General features: G+C 41.7%; 1 protein-coding gene across 39 annotated transcripts in view; it reads left to right on the top strand.

Annotated features, from left to right (window-relative positions):
• The window catches only part of Rims2 (regulating synaptic membrane exocytosis 2), a 392,861-nt gene that overhangs the window by 317,047 nt on the left and 56,201 nt on the right, over positions 1–19,613 (top strand). For 25 of the 39 annotated variants that reach the window (XM_026789435.1, XM_026789445.1, XM_026789437.1 and 22 more), the window contains one exon: positions 11,660–11,901. The exons of the other annotated variants lie outside the window; for them this stretch is intronic. In XM_026789435.1, the coding sequence (XP_026645236.1) occupies positions 11,660–11,901 (242 nt within the window). The remainder of the gene's footprint in view (positions 1–11,659; positions 11,902–19,613) is intronic. 39 annotated transcript variants of the gene reach the window in all.

The raw sequence follows: 19,613 nt of genomic DNA, 5'->3' as shown, positions 1-19,613 counted from the left end.
AAATAATTACACGGACACTGTATTCATTTAATCACTGCTTGGCCATTTCTATCTAGCCTTTTCTCAGCTAACTCTCACACCTGGAATAACCCATTTCCAATCATGTGTGTCGCACCCCAAGGTGCGCTTACCAGGAAGATTCTAGCCTACGTCCATCCTGGGTCGGAGCTTTATCGTGTGTGCCTCAGAGAGCAGAGCTCTCGCCTCTGCGGCAAGAGTGGAGCATCTCGTGTCTGTCTGAGGCGTCTGCCTCCGAGAGGAGAGCTGTTGAGTCTGACCTCACTTCCTCTTCCGCCCAGCATTCTAACCTATCAGGGCAAGCAGCTTCTTTATTTAACCAACCAATGACCTTCCTCCATCAGGAGGCTATAAGAAGAGCGATTTTAATGAGCGGAGGGCAGTTACAAAAGAGTGATTGAAGTGACTGGGTGAGCCACCAGAGATGGCTCTGTTTAAATGAGCACGAGGGAACTGAGGAATGGAGAAAAGGCAGAGGAAAGAGATTTCAGGGACATTGGAAAGTGGAGCTTGCTAGTTAAGTGAGCTGGGGAAAAAGGAGACAGGGAGCTGACAGCAAACTTCTGTGTAAGTTTCTGTTATCAGTGCCCTTTTCACACAGTGTGGCAACCTGAATCTCACTGACACCTTTGATAACTCAGTTATACGTGACTAACAGCCAGGCCAAAGTGTGTGTCATAAATAAGTCAGTTAGCTTCTACTAGATGATTGAATTCCTTACGAGATGTGTGACTCCCAGGTGACCTTTGCTGGACCTCCTGCCATGTATGTCTGGGTCGCAGTGATGACCTCCATTTGAGGATTAACCATTGCCTACCTTATGTCAGGTGACATTTCTGCCTAATCTTAAATGTCTTAGTCAGGGTTCCTATTGCTGTGAGGAGACACCATGACTATGGCAACTCTTACAAAGGAAACATCTAATTGTGATGGCTCCTTCACAGTTCAGAGGTCCAGTGCATCGTGGCGGGTAGCATGGCGGGTAGCATGGCGGTGTGCAGGCAGGCATGATGCTGGAGAAATAGCCGAGTGGCCTACATATTGCAGGCAATAGCACATCAACTGACTATTGCACCAAGGAAAGCTTTAGAAAAAGAAAACTCAGAGCCCACCCCACAGTGACACACTTCCTCCAATAAGACCACACCTACTCCAGCAAGGCCACACCTCCTACTAATGCCACTCCCTTTGGGGGCCGTTTTCTTTCAAATCACCATATTAAGTAACATTTAGCTAAAGCAGTTTCACCCCCACTTAAATTGTTATTCCTTCCATGTAAACGGAGCATTTGAGAAACTAAAGTAATGCAGTGTTTGAGGGAGAACCGTCTATAAAATAAAAATGGGGGCAGGCATGATTTTGAAACCTGAACTCTTGAGCAATAGAGTTCTTGCTTCGTGCGTAGTTTACTCCAGGATATAAGGACATGCTTAGGGTGGAGGTTTGCTCTTTGACATTCTTCATGAGTTTATTTTATTTGTTCATTTGTCTATTTGCTTAATGGGGTCACAGGTAAAAATACCTAATACTTCACATTTTTGTTAGAAATTCTTAGTAGAGGAAATATGTTTAGCTTCAGAAAAGTCTAGCAATGTCCCATTTTCCTTCCTGCATTCTCTTGTCATATCCTTCTTTCCATCATTCCACCTTATAATTAGATTAGAAAACTTTCGACACTGTGAACTAGACTAAAAAGTGGCTCACCTAACTCCCATAGATCAGTTCCAGTCCTGTTGATTTCGTAACCCTGAGAGACTAGCATTCTGACAAGTGAGAGCTCACTCTGGAACAGCAATGCACAGTCTTTGCAGGGTGGATTGACTTGGGATCTGGAAAGAAGGGCAAGAGCTGGCAGGTTGGCTCCACAGGTAAATTGCATCTGCTGCCAGGAATGGGGACCCGGGTCCCATCCCTGATAGCAGAAGACAAGTTGTCTTTTGTCCTCCACACATGTAAATGAAAAGGATATAAAAAGAGGGGACAGTGTTGGACATCCAACATGCTGTCGGTCTTCTTTTATCATGGTGGTTGATTGGCAGAGGAAACAAACTTATACCAGGAAATTATGACTGACACATTATCTAGATGCACAAATATTTGTTAAACAAATATCCTAAACCAGTTATTTATTGGCATGTTTTTAAATGAATAATATTTTCTCTAGTGGTCAATAAATAAACAGTAGTGGAAATTTTATGTATGAAGTGATTCAAGCTACAGCTACTAGCATGGTCCAAAAAGTGATGCTATCTCCCCAGCATCACTTTTAGAGGACAATGCTGATTTATTTTCTTATGGACATGAAGAGGTGTCTCAGTAGGTAAGGATACTTGCTGATCCTGCAAAAGACCTGAGTTGGGTTCCCAGCACCCTTGTGGCAACTACAGCCATCCATAACTCCACTTGCATGGGACCTGATGCCTTCTGACCTCTGCAGGCAGCAGACACACATGCATACATTCGGGCAAAATATTCATATAAATAAAACAAATAATTGGGAAAATTTTAAATGTGATTTTTATTTAGCATTCCTATTTCAAAAAAATACACACTTTCTTTTTACAAAATTTTAACCATTAGTGGTCTTTTATAATAAGAATAGTGGAAATGTAAGTTTGTACCTAAAGTTATAGGAAAAATCACCCGTCTTTAATCCCAGCACTCGGGAGGCAGAGACAGGCGGATCTCTGTGAATTCGAGACCAGCCTGGTCTACAGGAGCTAGTTCCAGGACAGGCTCCAAAGTCACAGAGAAACTCTGTCTTGGAACAAAAAACATATATGATATATATCTTTTAATACTTTGTCAGAGGTTTATGTTATTTTAAATGCTATATATACTTGTGGTAAAGCCAGAAAAAGAAGCTCAAAGAAACATAAGATGGAGAGAAACCTGTCTCTGCCCATGACATTTATATAGAGAAATAAATGGCTTTAGTCAGCTTAATTGGCCTGAGTCTCAAGGAATAATAAGGATCAGTTCTAGTACAAAAATAAAAGAGCATTTTGAAAAGTAAATGATCTGTGTTTTCTCCAGAACTAAATGCTGGTAAAGAATTGACTTAAACTGGAGCAGACTTTTCAGTTGACTGGTAATGTATGTCTTAAAGGAGGTGGAGAGAAAACATCAGCATTGCATGATACTCAGAAAGGTGGTTTCGAGATGGCTCAGCGGTCCCAAGCATTCGCTGCTCCTGCAGAGGACCTGGGTTCAGTGCTGAGCCCACATGGTACTAACGCCAATTCTAGGGCATTCGGCCCCCTCTTCTGGCTTCCTCAGGCATCAGCCATACATGTAACCAAAACAGTCATACACATGAAAGAAATGAGCACATCTTTTAAACATGTCTTTTTGTGCTGGAGTTATTTCACTGTAAAACAGAGATAGAGACTCTTAGAAACTTATCTTTTATGTTTTCCTCTGCTCCAAAATTAAAATCATTGAAAGTAAGCACATTGTCTTAGTTTCTAGACTTTTGCTTGAACTCTTAATTGAACTGAAACTTTCTATAACAGGTTTTAATTTTCTTTTCCATTTGCTTAAAGTGCTTCAACTTTTTCAACATAGTGACTGTTTCTTGTTTTCACCGCAGAACTACAACGGCCAGCAGGCCAAGTACACACTAGAGAAAGACGTTCTTCTCCATAGAATATTAAAAATAAACATTTGCTTCCCATAGGCTTACTAGAGGACGTTCTCTTGGTATGGGGTAAACCAAACACTCTCTGTCCCCTTCCGTTTCCACCCCCTCGTCAAGAATGTGGAGAGGAGAGCAGACCCCAGTTCAGCCCCCACTCACTCCCTTGGGACCTGCCGTCAAGTAGCCGCAAGGGCGACATCAGCCAGAGGGACCCGTTAATTGGCACTGAGATGTTTGCTATAGCTGAAAGTAGCTGAGTCAAGGAATGTTGGGGGGCCAGTAATTCAAGGGAGAAGGAGGTAAATTAGGTCGTGTCTCTGAGGATAATAAAACTTTGGCTGACATCGGAAAATGTGCAGGGCTTTCAAGATACATGTTATAATGAAAACATTTTAAAATTCTGACTCTTATATAACTTGGTTTTTAAGCTAACAGTGAATGAAAACAGTGACACTTCTGCTTTAAAATGAACATTTTAAATGTAGTGTTGTGGGAGTGTGGGGGGATGTTATATATGTACATGCTCCTGTGAACTACATGTACATAGTGTGCACATGCATGTAGTTGTACTGGGGGGGGGGGCAGAGATCAAAATCCAGAGCTTCTCTCTACTGCTCTCCCTCTTACTTCCTACTCAGTCCGGCTAGGCTGGTTGGCCAGCGATCTCAGAGATCCACCCGCCTATGCACAGTGCCCACCGCGGTGCTAGCATGACAGACACACACTGCATGTCCAGCCTTACATGTGTTCTCGGGGCCTCCAGCACTTAACCAGCTGAGCCACCGTCCCAGCCCGGCTTTTGTCTTCCTTATTTATCTATCTATTTGTGCATTTAATGAAATAATACAGATAGAGTCTGGCAAAGCACAACCCATATAACAGAAGACACTGACAATCTGAGTTTGGCAAAACAGATAGGAAAGCTGCCGGCTGCCAGGAGCCGGGAGTTTGAGACTAGGGAGCCCTCTCATCTCACAGCTCAGGGCCAGCTGGGCAGTGTAATAAGACCACAGGTCAAAAAACAGCAAGGATAGAGGAAGAAAGTAGGAGCAGAACCCAGAGCTCACAAGTTCATTATCATTTCCATAAGTAACTCTCTACAGTCACGGTAAAGTGAGGATATATGTTTCTAATAATTCAAGAAAATGTGTATAAATTCGGAAAAGATAGAAACAGACTTAGTTCTAAGTAATTGTAAGTGTCCAACTAACTAAGGATTACTCCTAATTGCGTTAATGATTTGACCTTCACAAACTCTCCAGAAGCCTTTGACAGTGAGTGCCTCCAGAGATAAAATACTGGCCTAGACCCCAAATCTTCTGGCACAGCAACCTATAGAATCTGTGTTCTCGTGGTCTCAGGTCTCAGCTCTGGGGTAACCCCTGGGTTGCTCATTCATAAGAATACGCATTTCGAGCTGTGGTTTGGGTCTAGTGCATGCAGTCTTACCCTGTGCTTTCAGCCGCGTAGCTTTATAGAGCATCTCCCAGCAGCCCTGGGCCCGCCTCACGGTGCACGACTCGGTCGATGTCCTTCCTGCCTGGATCGTCCTTACTGTACCTGGTGTGGCTCCATCATTCAGGATTCAGCTCATTTCTCTTCAGAGAGCTCTCCCTAAATCACCATAAAATCACCCAGGATTTCTAGATCATCAGTGTCTCTCATCTGTATTTCCCATATCACACACCATTATCTGCTATATCATCTGTTTATTATCTTACTCCATAGAAGCATAAAGGAAAGTTTCGTGAAACCATTCTGAGGACAAAACCAGCCTCAAAATAGCCATGAAGTAAATATATTTTAAAGGGATAATCAGTCCAATAATATTAAATCTTAAATTTTAAGGTTCTGTCATAATTAAAATCAAATAATTGATACGAGAAAGTGTTTTTACATATACTTCGGAGAGATTTTCTTCAATGCTTGGCCTTATCATGGTTTCTTGACATGTTAAAATTTCAAATCAGTTCATTCTTCTAGTTGTTTTCTTTGATTTTTGAGATTATAGTATAGTGATATCATTTCTACCTTGCCTTTTCTCCCTCCAGTCCTTCCCCTATACCTCCTTGGTCTCTCTCACGTTTATAACCTCTTCTTCATTATTATTACGTGTGTGTGTGTGTGTGTGTTCATAAATGTCACCTTTCAGTCTGTATAGTGCTACTCATGTTCACTTTCAGAAGTGATTACTTGATGCTGGATAACCAACTGGGGTGTTCACAGCCCCAAACCCACACAAAGACCTGTGTAACAAGGATGCTGAGAGTGGAGAAATAGTTTTCTCCAGAGAAAATGTTTTTCTAAAGATTTTTAGTGTATTGAAATTTTACGTCCTAGCTAGCTCTTGAGAAAGGAATCTCAGAAATTCTGGACTTCACGTGTGTCCCTTAGTTGATCTCAAGTAAATAGTGAACCTTCTGAGACCCTGGAATGTTGATGGCTTCTTGCCACGAGACCCAAGACTTGAGCCCTTAAAGAGTCCTTGCTAATGACTATAATCAAGGCAGATATTTTTGGCCAAAAATACTTTGTTTCTTAGCTAAATATTCTTCTCCACCTCTGGCCATTAACTTTGTGGTATACACACATACTTAGCCTCTCATCACACTGAAAATTCCATTCGAATACATTGTATCAGTTTAATAGAATGTATTCACATCCAGGGCATCTGATAAATATTAAAATCTTAAACTTTAAACTTCTGTCATAACTGAAATCAAGGAATTACTCTGAGAAATTCAGGTTTTTTTCCAGTGCTTCAAAGAGATTTTCTCCAGTGCTTGACTTCAGCAAGGTGTCTTGACGTTAGAGTATGGGTTTCTGCTTAAGTTCTGCCAGCGTTCTTTACTTGGTCTTAGCTAAAGGCCGAGAGGTGATCTGCCAGCATTCTGATGCACCCAGTAAACGATGTCATATTGGTGATAATTAATATTCCTTAATCACTGTTCAGTAAATGATTACTATTGTTCTGGCTCAGATGGTCATTTGAGCAAAGTGAAGTGAAGCTTAGTAAATAGTAAATTAAACAACTTTAAATTGCACCCATTAGGAGAAGAATGGTGTGTAAGACGCTGAGGTTTTTAAATAAGGGAATTTTAAGCAGCTGCAAGATCCATGTAGGTTCTAAGGTAGAATTCTAGGTATGAGTCTAATGTCTGCTCAACAGCTGCCAAGACTGCAATTAAGAGTGAATTACAGGGCTGAGGATGTTTGCTGTGCATGCACAAGCCCTGAGTTTAGCTGCTCAGCACCCGTGTACAAGCTGGGCACAGCAGCGCACACCAGTAATCTCAAAGCTGGTAGTCAGAGACAGGAGGCTCCCAGAAGCCGGCCCAGCCAGCCAGTCTAGCTGACTGGTGAGCTCCATCCATGTTCGGTGAGAGACCCTGCCTCAAAAGACAAGAGAGAGAGCAATAGAAGAAGACATCCATCACTGACTGATGTTGACCCTGGACTGGTTACATGGATACACGGGAACATACACCCTCACCTATGAATCAACCACACAGACATCTACAAATTGTCTCTTTACACTTGATACCCAAGAACGAAACAGTGGGAAGGAAGACAAGGTGACCAGGCATGGGAGCTTAGCTAATCCCACCTCCATTGTTTCCCACCGAGTATCTTCCCGGCTGTGCTTTCCACACCCGCTGTACTGTGGGCTAGACCTTCTGTATCTCTATCCATCAAAGCCAGAGATGCACCATTCGCCAAGTCTTTTGTAAGTCCCTCCTCACTTCCCAGATTTCCACATGACAAAGTCCTCATTTACTGTGAAAACATCTTATTTACAATGCTTTATTTCCGATGCCCATGTTCTTACAAATCATCGTTTTAAGGCTAAGCCCCTTAGCTGTAATCTTTCAAGCTTATCAATTGCTATATTTTATCCAGCATACTCATATCTTTATATGCGGTGTACGTCTGGGCAGTATTTAAAGTGCTTTGGGAGAAGAAGATATTACTTTCCTTGAATAACACTAGATTTGGCTTTGAATTTTATTTCATGATTCATCTTAACAGCTATAACTTTGTTAATTGACAGTTTTATATGTCTAACTTTAAAACTGCAAAATATGTAAAGTCTATATTTTCTAAAGCCAACCCTTAGAAAAACACAAACAAAGCAATATTTAGAAATAGGGGAACCCTATCTAGAACCAGACCACTGCAATCAGTCAGATTGCAACCTAATAACCCAGCAGGACAGCTCTAGAGCTGTTGTCTTCATTCATGGGAGAACGAAGATTGATGCTCTTGCTTATGTGGGAAACGTGTGCTGTTGGTCCCTGCTTGCTCTTTTCCTCTGCCTATTCTAATTTATCCTATTGTTGTCATTGCTGATTCTTTTTATGTTTGTTCTGGGAAATCAGAGTAGGAAAAAAATGGATATTTTAAGCAAACACTGCTGGGAAAAGCTAAAGCTTTTTTTTTAGTACAATTCTATCTATATACATAGGTATTTCCTAAAATATTTGCCATATATTTATATTTTTATCCATATATTTATATTTTTTACTAAAATAATCATTTCTGAAAAAACAAATAGTTTTGTTTATCTTTATATTTCCTTTGTTCCCTATTATGTACCTAATTGGATCAACTCATGAATCCAGGCTTCCCAGATAGCCTGGTCTAGCTGTCCAGTTTTCATTTCCTGTTGCCGTCATAAGACAGCCAGGCAACGCCAGCTGAGTGGAGAAGGGCTTCCTCTTAGCTCGCAGCTCCATCTTACCCACCAGGGCAGTAAAGTATTCAGAGGGGAGGAGCCACATCGGCATCAAGGGCAGAGACCATGAATGCTTGTGTGTCGCGCTCAGCCTCCCAGGACCCATAAACAGACACCGGCACCACCAGCTCCAGCAGTGTCTTTCCACATAAACTATGCTGTCAAGACGATCCCCCACAGACATGCCTCAGACAACCTATTCTAGATGACTCCTTATTGGTACTGCCTTCTAGAATTTTAATTTGCCTGTGCCTCTTAGTCGGGCAAATCCCTATTTAATATGTGTGCCAGCAAAAGGAAGCCGCAAATATCTGCTTCCCATCCCCCACCAAGAATATCTCGTGTTAGTATTATTTCCATACACAGTTTCAAAGCGCAGTCTTCCCTACTAATGATCGATTTTAAACTAGACATTAAGAGATTCATTCCTTTGTTTTTCTTTGTTTCCATTAGGTTGTTTTTACATTGTTATTGATTTTGTAATGAATATAATTACACCTAAATCTGTACTGCCAAGTTTCCCTTCAGAAACCTATCAGTTGGCCAGGCGCAGAGCATGCACACCTGTGGTCCCAGCACTTGGGAGGCAGAGGCAGGAGGAGTGCCCACAGGTTCAAGGCCAGCTTGGTGTAAATACTGAGCGCCAGGTCAACCCAGGGCTACAGAGCAAGACTTTGCTCAAAAGCAAAGAAACAAAGCTAAAAACACCACACAACCGAACAATAGTAGGAAACAAACAGAAGTGAGCGACACTGGCGCCCACCAGCGTTGAAATTTATCACACAGTGACTGTTCTAGAAGGCCACCTGTGTGACCATTTATTACCACCGGGAGCTCAGAGTCAGTGTTCCCAAGCAAAGCGTCTGTTTGATGGCTTTAGTTTTCGTTGATATCTAGTGAGGGAAGGACAGGGAGCTTCTCCAGCCTCCTCCTCCAGGTACATCGGTGGCTGCAGCTGCTCAGAAACATAGCCCTGCAGATGCTCACGGTCACGCTAAAGTGGAAGTGTGTCTCTGTAACCACGGTGACCTCACAGTATTAATCTGTTCATCTACAGACTGCTTCCACAGGTTCATTACCATTTTTTCTTGATTTTGGTTGTGGCCTTTGTACCATCCCGCCGTGGAAACCGAGATGAGAGACCGTGAGAAGCAATGGGAAGTATTGTGTGTGTGACTTGCCTTCTTGTGCAGTAGAGTAAGGTGTGCATGCCCACTGCACGGGCCTATGGAACTATGCATAGTGCTGTTTATATGGCTATTAAAAAATAAGTTTTTATTTAGAGCCTTTCTCTCAACAGAACTCTGGCCTTCTGAGGTTATTCTTTTCTAATAGGAGCATGCTCCAAAACTCAGATGTTGCTGGGCATGGTGGCACAGGCCTTTAATCCCAGCACTCAGGAGGCAGAAGTAGGTGGATCTCTGTGAGTTCAAGGACAGCCTGGCTTACAAAGTGAGTTCTAGAACGACCAGGGCTGTTACAAAGAGCAACCCTGTCTCCGGGTCGGGGCGTGGGGGAGGACCTCATATGCTAAACCTGTGTGTGTGTGTGTGTGTGTGTGTGTGTGTGTGTGTGTGTGTGTGTGTGTGTGTGTGTAAAACCTCAAATCCATGGCATAAGAGCTTCTGGAAAGAAAGGTGTTTCATAGATGCAGCTCTTCCGCTCCTCTGCGTCACAGTGCTCTGTATCCCGAACGTTCCTGAATGATGGCAGTGTGGTGACAGCTGTGAGGAGGAAAACAGAATCCTTGTTGCTCTTGCCCTGAGACTAACACTCAGCCCAGAGCCTTCCTTGTGCTCTCTCACTCTTTAAATAAAGACACTAAGTTGCAGAAAATTGAAAAGGTTCCTCCAAGGTTACATGGTTGCCGCCAAAGCTCAAACCCTGGTGTCCTGCCTGGGTCAGCCCTGTATACTCTCTCAACGGTTGACTGTAATCAAACCATTTAGACACTGTAATCCCTTGGCGTTCTTCAGTCCTGTTATAGATCTCATTCTCATCAATGATGCTGAATACATCTAGTACATCTTGAAGGGCTTTAACCTCTCCATATTCCCTAATGTTGTAATTTCCATTGATCAGCTTCTTCCCTTACAAATTATTTAAAATGAATATTCCTGTTCTGTAGTTAATAATCCTAGGGCTCAGAGTAGCCCTAATTGTTGATCAAAATGTGTCAGAGAGGTGGCAGAACTGGGACTCAGCGGGATTACTGCCTTCCATGTTGACTCGATTCTCTTCTTTTTACTAAAGTATAACAATCCCACAAATGTGAAAACTGTTAGTGTGTGGTGTTATAAAAATGCAAACCCTGACTTTCCTCTCTGCCTTGTTTCTCATTAAATTTAATATGAAGAATAAAATAGTTCAATGTAGTTTTACATTTTCACAGTGGCCTTTTTCGTTTGCATTTGTGGAGAAAATGTGCAGATGTTTTTTTCTTGACTTTTCATTCCGTTCATTTCTTCCTCGTGTGCTGCACGGTCCCCACTCTCAGGACCAAAGCCAAGCGCAGACTGTGACTCTCCAGCACGCGCTCAAAACGATGACATCTCAATAAATTTCCCAGTCCCTGGAAAACGGGCTGCTTCCTCTACATGGTCCCGGATTTATGGGGGGCAGCTGGGGAACCTGTTTGCTGATGCTCATCCCCACCCCACCTCCTACAATTCCTCAGTATCTGGGAAAATCCCGAATCTTGTCCTCAGTTTACTCCCCTTGAAGCACTGGTTTTGCAATGAGTCCATAGTCCGCTTCCATGTTCCAGTGATTTGTTAATTGCTTTCTGACTTTGTCTAAAACTATGAGGGAAGTCTTTATTTTTGAAAATTTGGATTACACCAATAATTACAAAATTAAGTAAAGTGAAACAGCTTTTTTAAAACATAAAACTAATGAAAATATCTAGCCTCTTAGAATATCTGACCACTATTAAATAAGCTATTTACACTCAAAGCGCACGTGGCCTTTGCCACAGCCCGCTCTGAAAGCCCCTGAGTTTCCGTGTTTGTTTTCCTCCGAGACCGGACCCAGCGCCTCAAGAGTGGAAACCAAACTGAGTCTGACTTGATGCATTGTTGCCATATGTGTTAGAGTTGTCTGGATAGTGCATAGACTATGCTACTGGAAAACCTGTAAATCCTAGAAATCCATTCCAGAGATGATACAGTTAGATCGTTGTGTTCCGGATGTTTCATCTAAAACGCCTCTTCTGTCTTTTCCTTTTCCACTCTGGTCTTCGTTGGTAATGATGCCCCGGCTGACAGTGTCTTTACATCCAAAATGCAAAGCAGACAGATGGGCGTGTCAGGGAAGAGCATGACCAAGAGCAGCAGCGTCAGTGGAGACATGTGCTCACTGGAGAAGAATGACGGCAGCCAGTCGGACACCGCGGTGGGCACCTTGGGGACCAGTGGCAAGAAGCGACGCTCTAGCATTGGGGCCAAAATGGTAGCTATTGTTGGTCTCTCCCGGAAAAGCCGCAGTGCGTCTCAACTCAGCCAAACCGGTAGGAATTTTTATGTTACTCTTGACTTCGTGTTTGAGTTGTCCTTACAACACACATTCTTTTCGTGTCATTTTTCACAGTAATTGTGGGTGATGACATCGCCCAGAGCAAAAGGGGAGTCTTAAGCTAGTTCATCTTTTTGAAAGGTAACCACAATGCTTTTTTGCAGCGATCAAACAGCCTGTTTCAAAGTGTATGGTGGCGGATTTGAAAGTGCGTGTCTTTGCTCCTTCAGGGGCGAAGCTTGGCGGCTGCTGCCAGGTGCTGGCCCTTTGCGAGACCGCTTTGATCAGCGGCGGGACGTTTGCTCTCCCTTAGGTCCCTCACCGTGGAGCTTGTTCCATTGCCAGCAGTTTGGAATGGAGATGAGGCCTCGTTTTGTGTGTTTGTTGCAGACAGCCTAACTTTCTTTTCCTGTTTGTAAGCGCCATTAACAGTCCTATCAATTTCCTCGCCAAGGCTTCATTTCCTTGTTAAAACTTCAAGCACCAGTTCTTCAGCTGCTGGGACGGAAGGATTTTTCTGCTGACAGTGAAGACATTCAAGGCTTTCTAATTACATCTGCAAAAATAAATTATATACAGCACTCCTACTCAGAAAAGCCACTGTTAGCAATTAAGAAATTTCTGAGTCAAAACATACCCCTTTTTTCAAATGGATGTTGCTAATTAAACCCTGGTATCTTGAAATAATAGCATATCTTCTATTTAAACAAAGGCATGTAATAGGTTGTTCTTTTATAGTAAAATTAATTATAGGCAACTGGATTAAATTTAATTTCTGTTTGGATGCTAGGGTTTTTGTTTTGTTTTTCAGAAATTGGAGTGTATATCTACAACACAAAATAATTTAAGGTTGTATTAATTCTTGGACCCGGCTAATCTTGGTTTTGCAAGCCATACTTTGATTATAAAAATTGGGCCTTGTGTAATAGCATCACATTGAAATAGTTATTTGATAATATTTTTTAAATTCTGGTTACTGCTTACTATATTGATGTAGGTTTTGTTATTATAATCTTTGTTTGGTGTTTTAAAGTGCTATTTCTCATTTTTATATAGAAATGTAATTTTAATTTGCAGATTCATAGGTTACCTTTAAATGATTTAAAAAACAGCTAATACTTATACATGACTAAATGTGTTGCCATAACAAATGTTGGGGTTTTGACTGAGAGGTGTTTTTGTACTTTCTAGCAAGTAAAACTTTTATTGCAAACATTTAAAACTTGCAAACATCTGTAAATCTGAAATTGCTCTAAAACTGTCCATGTTTTAAGAAGAATTAGAAACTCACAACAGATAGTGCAGGGAAGGGGATACAGAAAGGCAGAGCCTTGGCTGCTGCGCTGCCTTAAGATACACAGGCAGTCCAGTTGTTGTTACACCTCAGGGAAAGCATGGCAACATGTTTTGTGCGTTCCAAAGAGCCTTAAGAAAAACCACTAAGGAATGAAGAGAATATGCTATGGGCATTTGACTCAGAAGAAACAGTATACAGTGCATACACTTTTTGAAACATCACATTCAATTAGCATATGAACTTCTTATTCTTATGTATCAGTAAAAAATACATTTACTTTTTATTTTAAAATGATGAATAAGACTAAAACTCTGATAGTATCTAGCATTAACCTACATAATTAGTTACACTTGGTGAAATTTTTGGCAAACATTGAACACTTACTGTGTATCAGGTGTTTCCAGCACAAAGGCAAGCAAAGCTCACTTATCTCAGGATGCTTAACACATAATCCGAGACAAACATTCCACCTGTGGCTTCCACAGCCTGCCAGTGGTAGAAGTAGAGACACACGGAAGACGCACTGGGTCTGCAGAGGACGTTACCACCCATCTAGAGCTCCAGGAGTGAGTCCTGGAGAAGATGGCCCCTGATCGGCAGTATTGCCTCCTTGATTACAGTGACCACGAGCTAGGTTCCGGCAGAAACCACAGGGAACAAAGTCTAACAGTGGATATGTGGTAGAATGATTAAAATGTGTAATTTGAACAGAAAGTACTGGCCTGACTGTCCGGAGATTTGGCTGATAGATAAGTCCGCATGAAACTCCTTTTGAGATGAAGGGTGTTGGGATAAAGTGGGAAGTTTTGAAGAGTACAGCTGGTCTCATGCACTGACCCCTGGGTAGACGAGGAAAGGAGGAGGTGGCCCAGCGCCGCCCTAGGGTTCCTTGTTTGCATCCATAGGTAGACTGCCGTGCCCTTAACACCTATTGTGTGTAGAGGAGGAGTGTGTGGGGAAGGATCCAGAGGAATGAGGGGTTCAGAATACCTTGACTGTATCTGTGGAAATGCCCAAGTAGAGAGATCCAAAATATGTTCAACCCAACATGTCCAAGTCTTGACATAAACATGACAGTTACGAAGTTTAGACACACTTAGGGCTGAATTTGTCCAAGAAAAATATAGTGGATCAAAGACAGTAAACTGAGCCAGTGCTCGCTGGAAGATTGGGTTTTAGAGTTGGGTCCAGGAAGGAGGTTGCCTAGGGGAGGCAAAAGGGGAATGGTTATGAAGAAATGACAAAGAAGACTGTCACAGGAGCTAGAAGCATAGAATTGAGAAGAGAACGGTCACTGCTCCTCCATGGCCAATGTCTTTCTGTACAGTTTTTGCAAAAGTATCCCATTGATACTTTCTACACAGCATTTCTACCACAAAATTATGGATCTTGTGAGCCCATACAGAGATTCTTTAACAATATTGGTTTCCACATATAACTAATTATAGATTTTTTTTATCTTCACAAACATTGTGATGTTGGTGAATCTAAAATTTTTAAATTCCCTTGCTATTATGTGGCCCTTTCCCTAGGTATTAGAAGCATGGAACAGAAAATAAGAGATCTGTGTAGCTGAAAATAGACCTCTTTGTCATTGTCTTTATTAATTATTCAGAAGCTCTATATCATTACATTTTAATCATTTTTAAAATTGGTAATTATTACTAACTACCAACTTAGTAGTTTTGACCTAGTAACAACAGAATTCTGACCATCTCTATGTACAACTACAGAACAGTTGTTATATATAGCTCTGTGTGTCTGTGTGTGTATCTGTGTGTGTGTGTATAGAACAGGTCCCCTTTAAGTTGGCTTTTTTTTCTAATACCCAGTTGAGTTCAGTTAGTGCCGTCCATGTGTTTGTGGGTGTGGTGCCATCCCCTGGAGCATGAGTAACCCACCAGTGGCCACACTATCCAAAGAAAACTACTTTCTTCTAAACTAGGGGTGGGGTCTTGTATTTCACATATTTGTTCATTATTATCTCATCCTATACTATCTTATTGTTACTGCTTATATAAAGAATAAAACTCTTAAAAGTTATTATTAGGGAAACATCCATTATGTCTGCAAATACAGATGTCTTCATTATTCCTTTCTGTACATGCAGGTTATAAATTATTAATTTACCAGTGAGTTCTCATGTTATTTTATTTTCCTATAACAAATTGAGTGTTTTTTTGTGACACTAGATTCTGATCTGTGTACTTTACTATCCATAACTTTATAACATCTTAAACGGAGCATTTGCCAACAAATGTAGCATGTTTTCAGTCTATGAGGTCATCCATAGGCACCTTTGGCGGGTCTTTCTGGCTACCATAGGTGCTGATGGTAAAGAGAGATAGGAAAGAGGAGAGATTCAAAGGCACCATGATGCAGTGAAGTCACTATTTCTAGCTTATATACTTTCTCGGCAGCAACACATGGAGAAATAAAAGTTAACTTTCATAATTTACGTGCTTTTTAGTAGAGAACACAGGGTTCCAACTTTTCTAACATAAAACTAAGACAAGTGTTTACTATATCGAAATATATAATTAATAGGAGCAAGAGCTGATTGTTTAATTTTCACAATCTGAGGTTTCTATATCGTCACCCCATTTTACACCTCACAAGCTTTGTGGGAGCCAGACCTGCTCCAGAGTTGGCCCTCTTGGTGACCCCATGTCACCAGCAATGTGCTAGGGGAAATTCCTTTCAAAATAAAACTTCCTTGGGGTAAGACTTTTAATATAGGCTTTACTTAATTTAAATGCTTATAATTTGAAGGTGTAATAGCCAGGAGGAATTGTTTGTGGGAATAGCCAATAGTTGCCTAGTAACTGTAAATAAATAGACTGTGAAGAGCCAGTTTCTGAGGTGAGAAATCTTCACGTTCTTAGAGTCAGTGGGTTAAAGGTTTTGAGTATCTTGGCATAAACAGAAATGCAGTTTTGAGCTCTTTGAATCCTCAGACAATGGTAGGTGCGTGGAGCGGCTGAGTCTTTTAGTCTTGAGTCCTGCTTCAGTAACCACTGTGAACTTCCAAAGAGACCCTGCAGTTATCTGTGGGAAGGGAGGGAGACTGCAGACAAATGGCGTACCCATGGGCAGTGGCGGGGAGGGGCTGTGCAGCTCATTTTCCAAGTCTGGAAAAGGACAGTTGGTTATTTTATCTCCAAGGGCTCGAATGCTGTCTTGCTTGCAGACATCATAGAATGAACACTAACACAGAATCCATCCTCTCTGATGCGGTTCCAAGTGGACACTTCCTTGTAACTTTTTAGTCCAAGATAAGTGCTTTTTTATTGAAATCGTTATCCACCACCTTGTAAAGTTCTAATTATTCGGTGAATATTTGTTTAAGTTTACTACTTGACAGCCAATTTGATGAGTGCTCACTCAGGTCCTCTTTGTTTGGTACGAGTGCTCCATGAAGGAAATGAAGTAGGCGTCCATCACAGAGGACACGAGCTAGTTTGCCCAGACTTGGATTTCAGTTCCACCCAAGAACCTGCATTTGCTATTCATTTGCTCATATGTCTGCTATGAGAGGAAGAGGCGACAGATCACAGTTTTATCCAGATAGATATTCTGGGGCAAAATATTGGGAAAGTGGAGTCTAGCATGCTCTTCTTTAGCATTCAAGTTAGAAACTAATGTAATGGTGTATTTTGGGTGGTTTTGGTCCTAAGAGTGGCATTTTGGGTTTTTTTTGTATTGTTCTGGTATATGCAAAATTCATTTCTTTTTATTGGCAGCTTTATAATTGCTTAGAGACATCAGAGTGTGGTACGAGCTCACAACACAGTGTGAGCCGCAGTGGGGAAACACTTGATGGGGAAATTGCCAGTGAATGACATGCAGTACCGAAGTGAGGTCATACAGAACGGTCCAGGAAGACAGTAACACCACAGATGACCCCAGGGGCTGCCCACAGGCGACACACTGAGACAGCTTTTTATATCAGCACCTCTCAGCCAAACCCTCCTTTCCGAAGGAAATGTGGTGCTGAAGGTAGGGGACAAGGGCCACCAACCCTGCTGTCTCCCCTGTGCTCTGCCTCCCCATCTCCTCCTGTTTCCTTTCTAACTCCGTGCAGTGCGTTCTCCCCTGGCACTAGGGCTTCCCTATCGCAGGAAGAAGGATACTGGACTTGTGACTCTCCAGCAGACCCAGCTCCTCTTCACTGCAACACTCAGCTGGGAAATAGCTTATTAGAAACTCCAATCTGACAACATTTTCTTCAGTGTGTTAAATAGATTTAACACAAAGATGGTGTGAGGTTTGTTCTCTGATACAATGCTTACATAACTTATTTCACTTGGAAAATTTTCTTTGCAAATAAAGATAATGAAATTATTTTAAACAAATTAAAGAAACTGTACCTCAAAAACAAAATTCTCAATTTCATGAGCAATGGAAAAAGTGCTATTCTTTATAACTAAACACAAAGGTGTACATCTAAGAATTCAGTCTGGCTTCCTTTCTTAGCTCACACTCTGACCTCATGAAAAACAGAAGTGGCTAGATTATCTAAGCATTTCTTTTCTGGTCATCCTAAGGAACAGTACAGAAACCTCTGATTGGGTACAGTCTAAGCCGCCATGACCGCCACCATCTGCTTCATCATATCCCCAGTCTGCTGAGTACCAACTCCGGCCTAGCTTTAGATGGAAATGAGTGTGATGGTATATTTTCAGACTTCAATCTCTGTTCTTCATGCTTTTGGACATATTTATATCCATAGCTATGAAGGATTAGCTTTTCCATAATGAAGAAAATATGCATGATATACATAGTAGCTTTTCTTTTTGAAAAAATGGAATTTAAGTAATTGAATATAAGTATATTTTTCCACATGGTTTTGTAAATATTTCTGTTCTTTGCAGAAGTTTTGTATATTTTATCATGAGAGTGTCATGTCAGAAGTACAAACACGTATGGGTCTTTAAACAATGTCAGAATAACCATGGATTTACAAAGTACACATAGTGGTTTCATTAACAGCAATTTACTAAGTAGTCCTGCTTTCCTTGATAACCCTGCGTAGGCGAGCACAGTTCTTTTATTCCAATACTGATTGCTGATATTAGCTCTCAGATAATGTCTTATACCGCACAGTAAAAATATCCATATGGACATGTGTAAATATGTAGTGGTCAGAATGGCCTCAGAGGCACCGGTAGAGTTCCAGAACTTTCAAAGTGGCCTGAAAAGGAGGCAATTCATAGAAATGCAAAATGAGTTAGGAAGGGGCGGGTTGATGAGAGTGGAGGTCTGCTGTGTCACAGATGGGGAAGGGCTTAGAGAAGGGCAGAATCCTGCCAAGATGCCCAACTAATGGGCAGACTGGCAGCGAGTCTAGGTAGACACATGGGAGAGTAGACCATGGCGGTTCAAGTGGAACTCATCAGCAGCCAGGATGAAGCAGCTGAAGCCCCTGGAGCAGGCAGTTCCCTGCCCATTGGTCACAGTGGTCTCCACAGAGTTCTCATCATGGGGCAGCCGAGGGAGCTGCATCTGCCTCAGGCAGGTGTGTTCCCAGCCTAGTTTGTCCTGGTAAGTTAAGTATACCCACGAGTCTCTACAATTTCAGCTTCCTTGATAAATGCGTAGGTGGCACCCTTTCTGCTTTTAGGCACAAATTATTTTTCGGTCTATGCCTTATAGGCGGTGCCAGACAAATGGTTTCTTCATTTGTCCATCACCCTCCATGCCCCAGATAGAGTCAAATGCCACTGTAAAATGGAGTTTCTCAGGGCCAGGCACATCTGAAAAACCACTGTGTAACTTAGGGGAGCCTTAATCTCATATCTGAAGGACAAAGACAACACGAGATTTCTAGTAGTGCTCTTATTTTGCCATCAGCAAACTTGCAAAACATTCACCTTCTTTAATCTGTGTGCTTATTGGGCTGACATTTGTAAGAAAGTGATAAACTCAACAAGTGCATTTGATAGAGAAAGCCAACAGACATCTGAATATAGATCACATCTATGAGTTAATCAGCTATAATGTTTCAGTATAATTTATTATGATTAGCAACACAATTTCTGTTCCTAGATTAGATAAATACATTTTCAAAACTTGAATTATTTTCCTCAGTTTAATAGGTAGTGGTAAGAACACTCTGTGTATCTAACGCTGAAGCAAAGAAACAGACAAGCAAACAAAAGACAAAACAATCTTCCTCAAGATCTCATAGTAGTTTATTGCTAATAAAACAAATAAGAAGCTAATTCTTGCTTATTGATGTCTTAGCTAGGCAAGCTTCTTTTGAAATTCAGTTGGTGGCAGTGTTGGGGAAGGATTACAGGTGTGCACTTGGAAGTGTGTCCTTGCTGTGGAGGTGTGTCCTTGCTGGGGGTGTGTCCTTGCTGTGGAGGTGTGTCCTTGATGGGGGTGTGTCCTTGCTGTGGAGGTGT

The sequence above is a fragment of the Microtus ochrogaster genome, unplaced genomic scaffold (assembly GCF_000317375.1).
Source record: "Microtus ochrogaster isolate Prairie Vole_2 unplaced genomic scaffold, MicOch1.0 UNK19, whole genome shotgun sequence".
NCBI classification, from domain to species: domain Eukaryota; kingdom Metazoa; phylum Chordata; class Mammalia; order Rodentia; family Cricetidae; genus Microtus; species Microtus ochrogaster.
The sequence above is the reverse complement of the archived record's forward strand: the minus strand, read 5'-3'. Positions and strand labels throughout refer to the sequence as shown.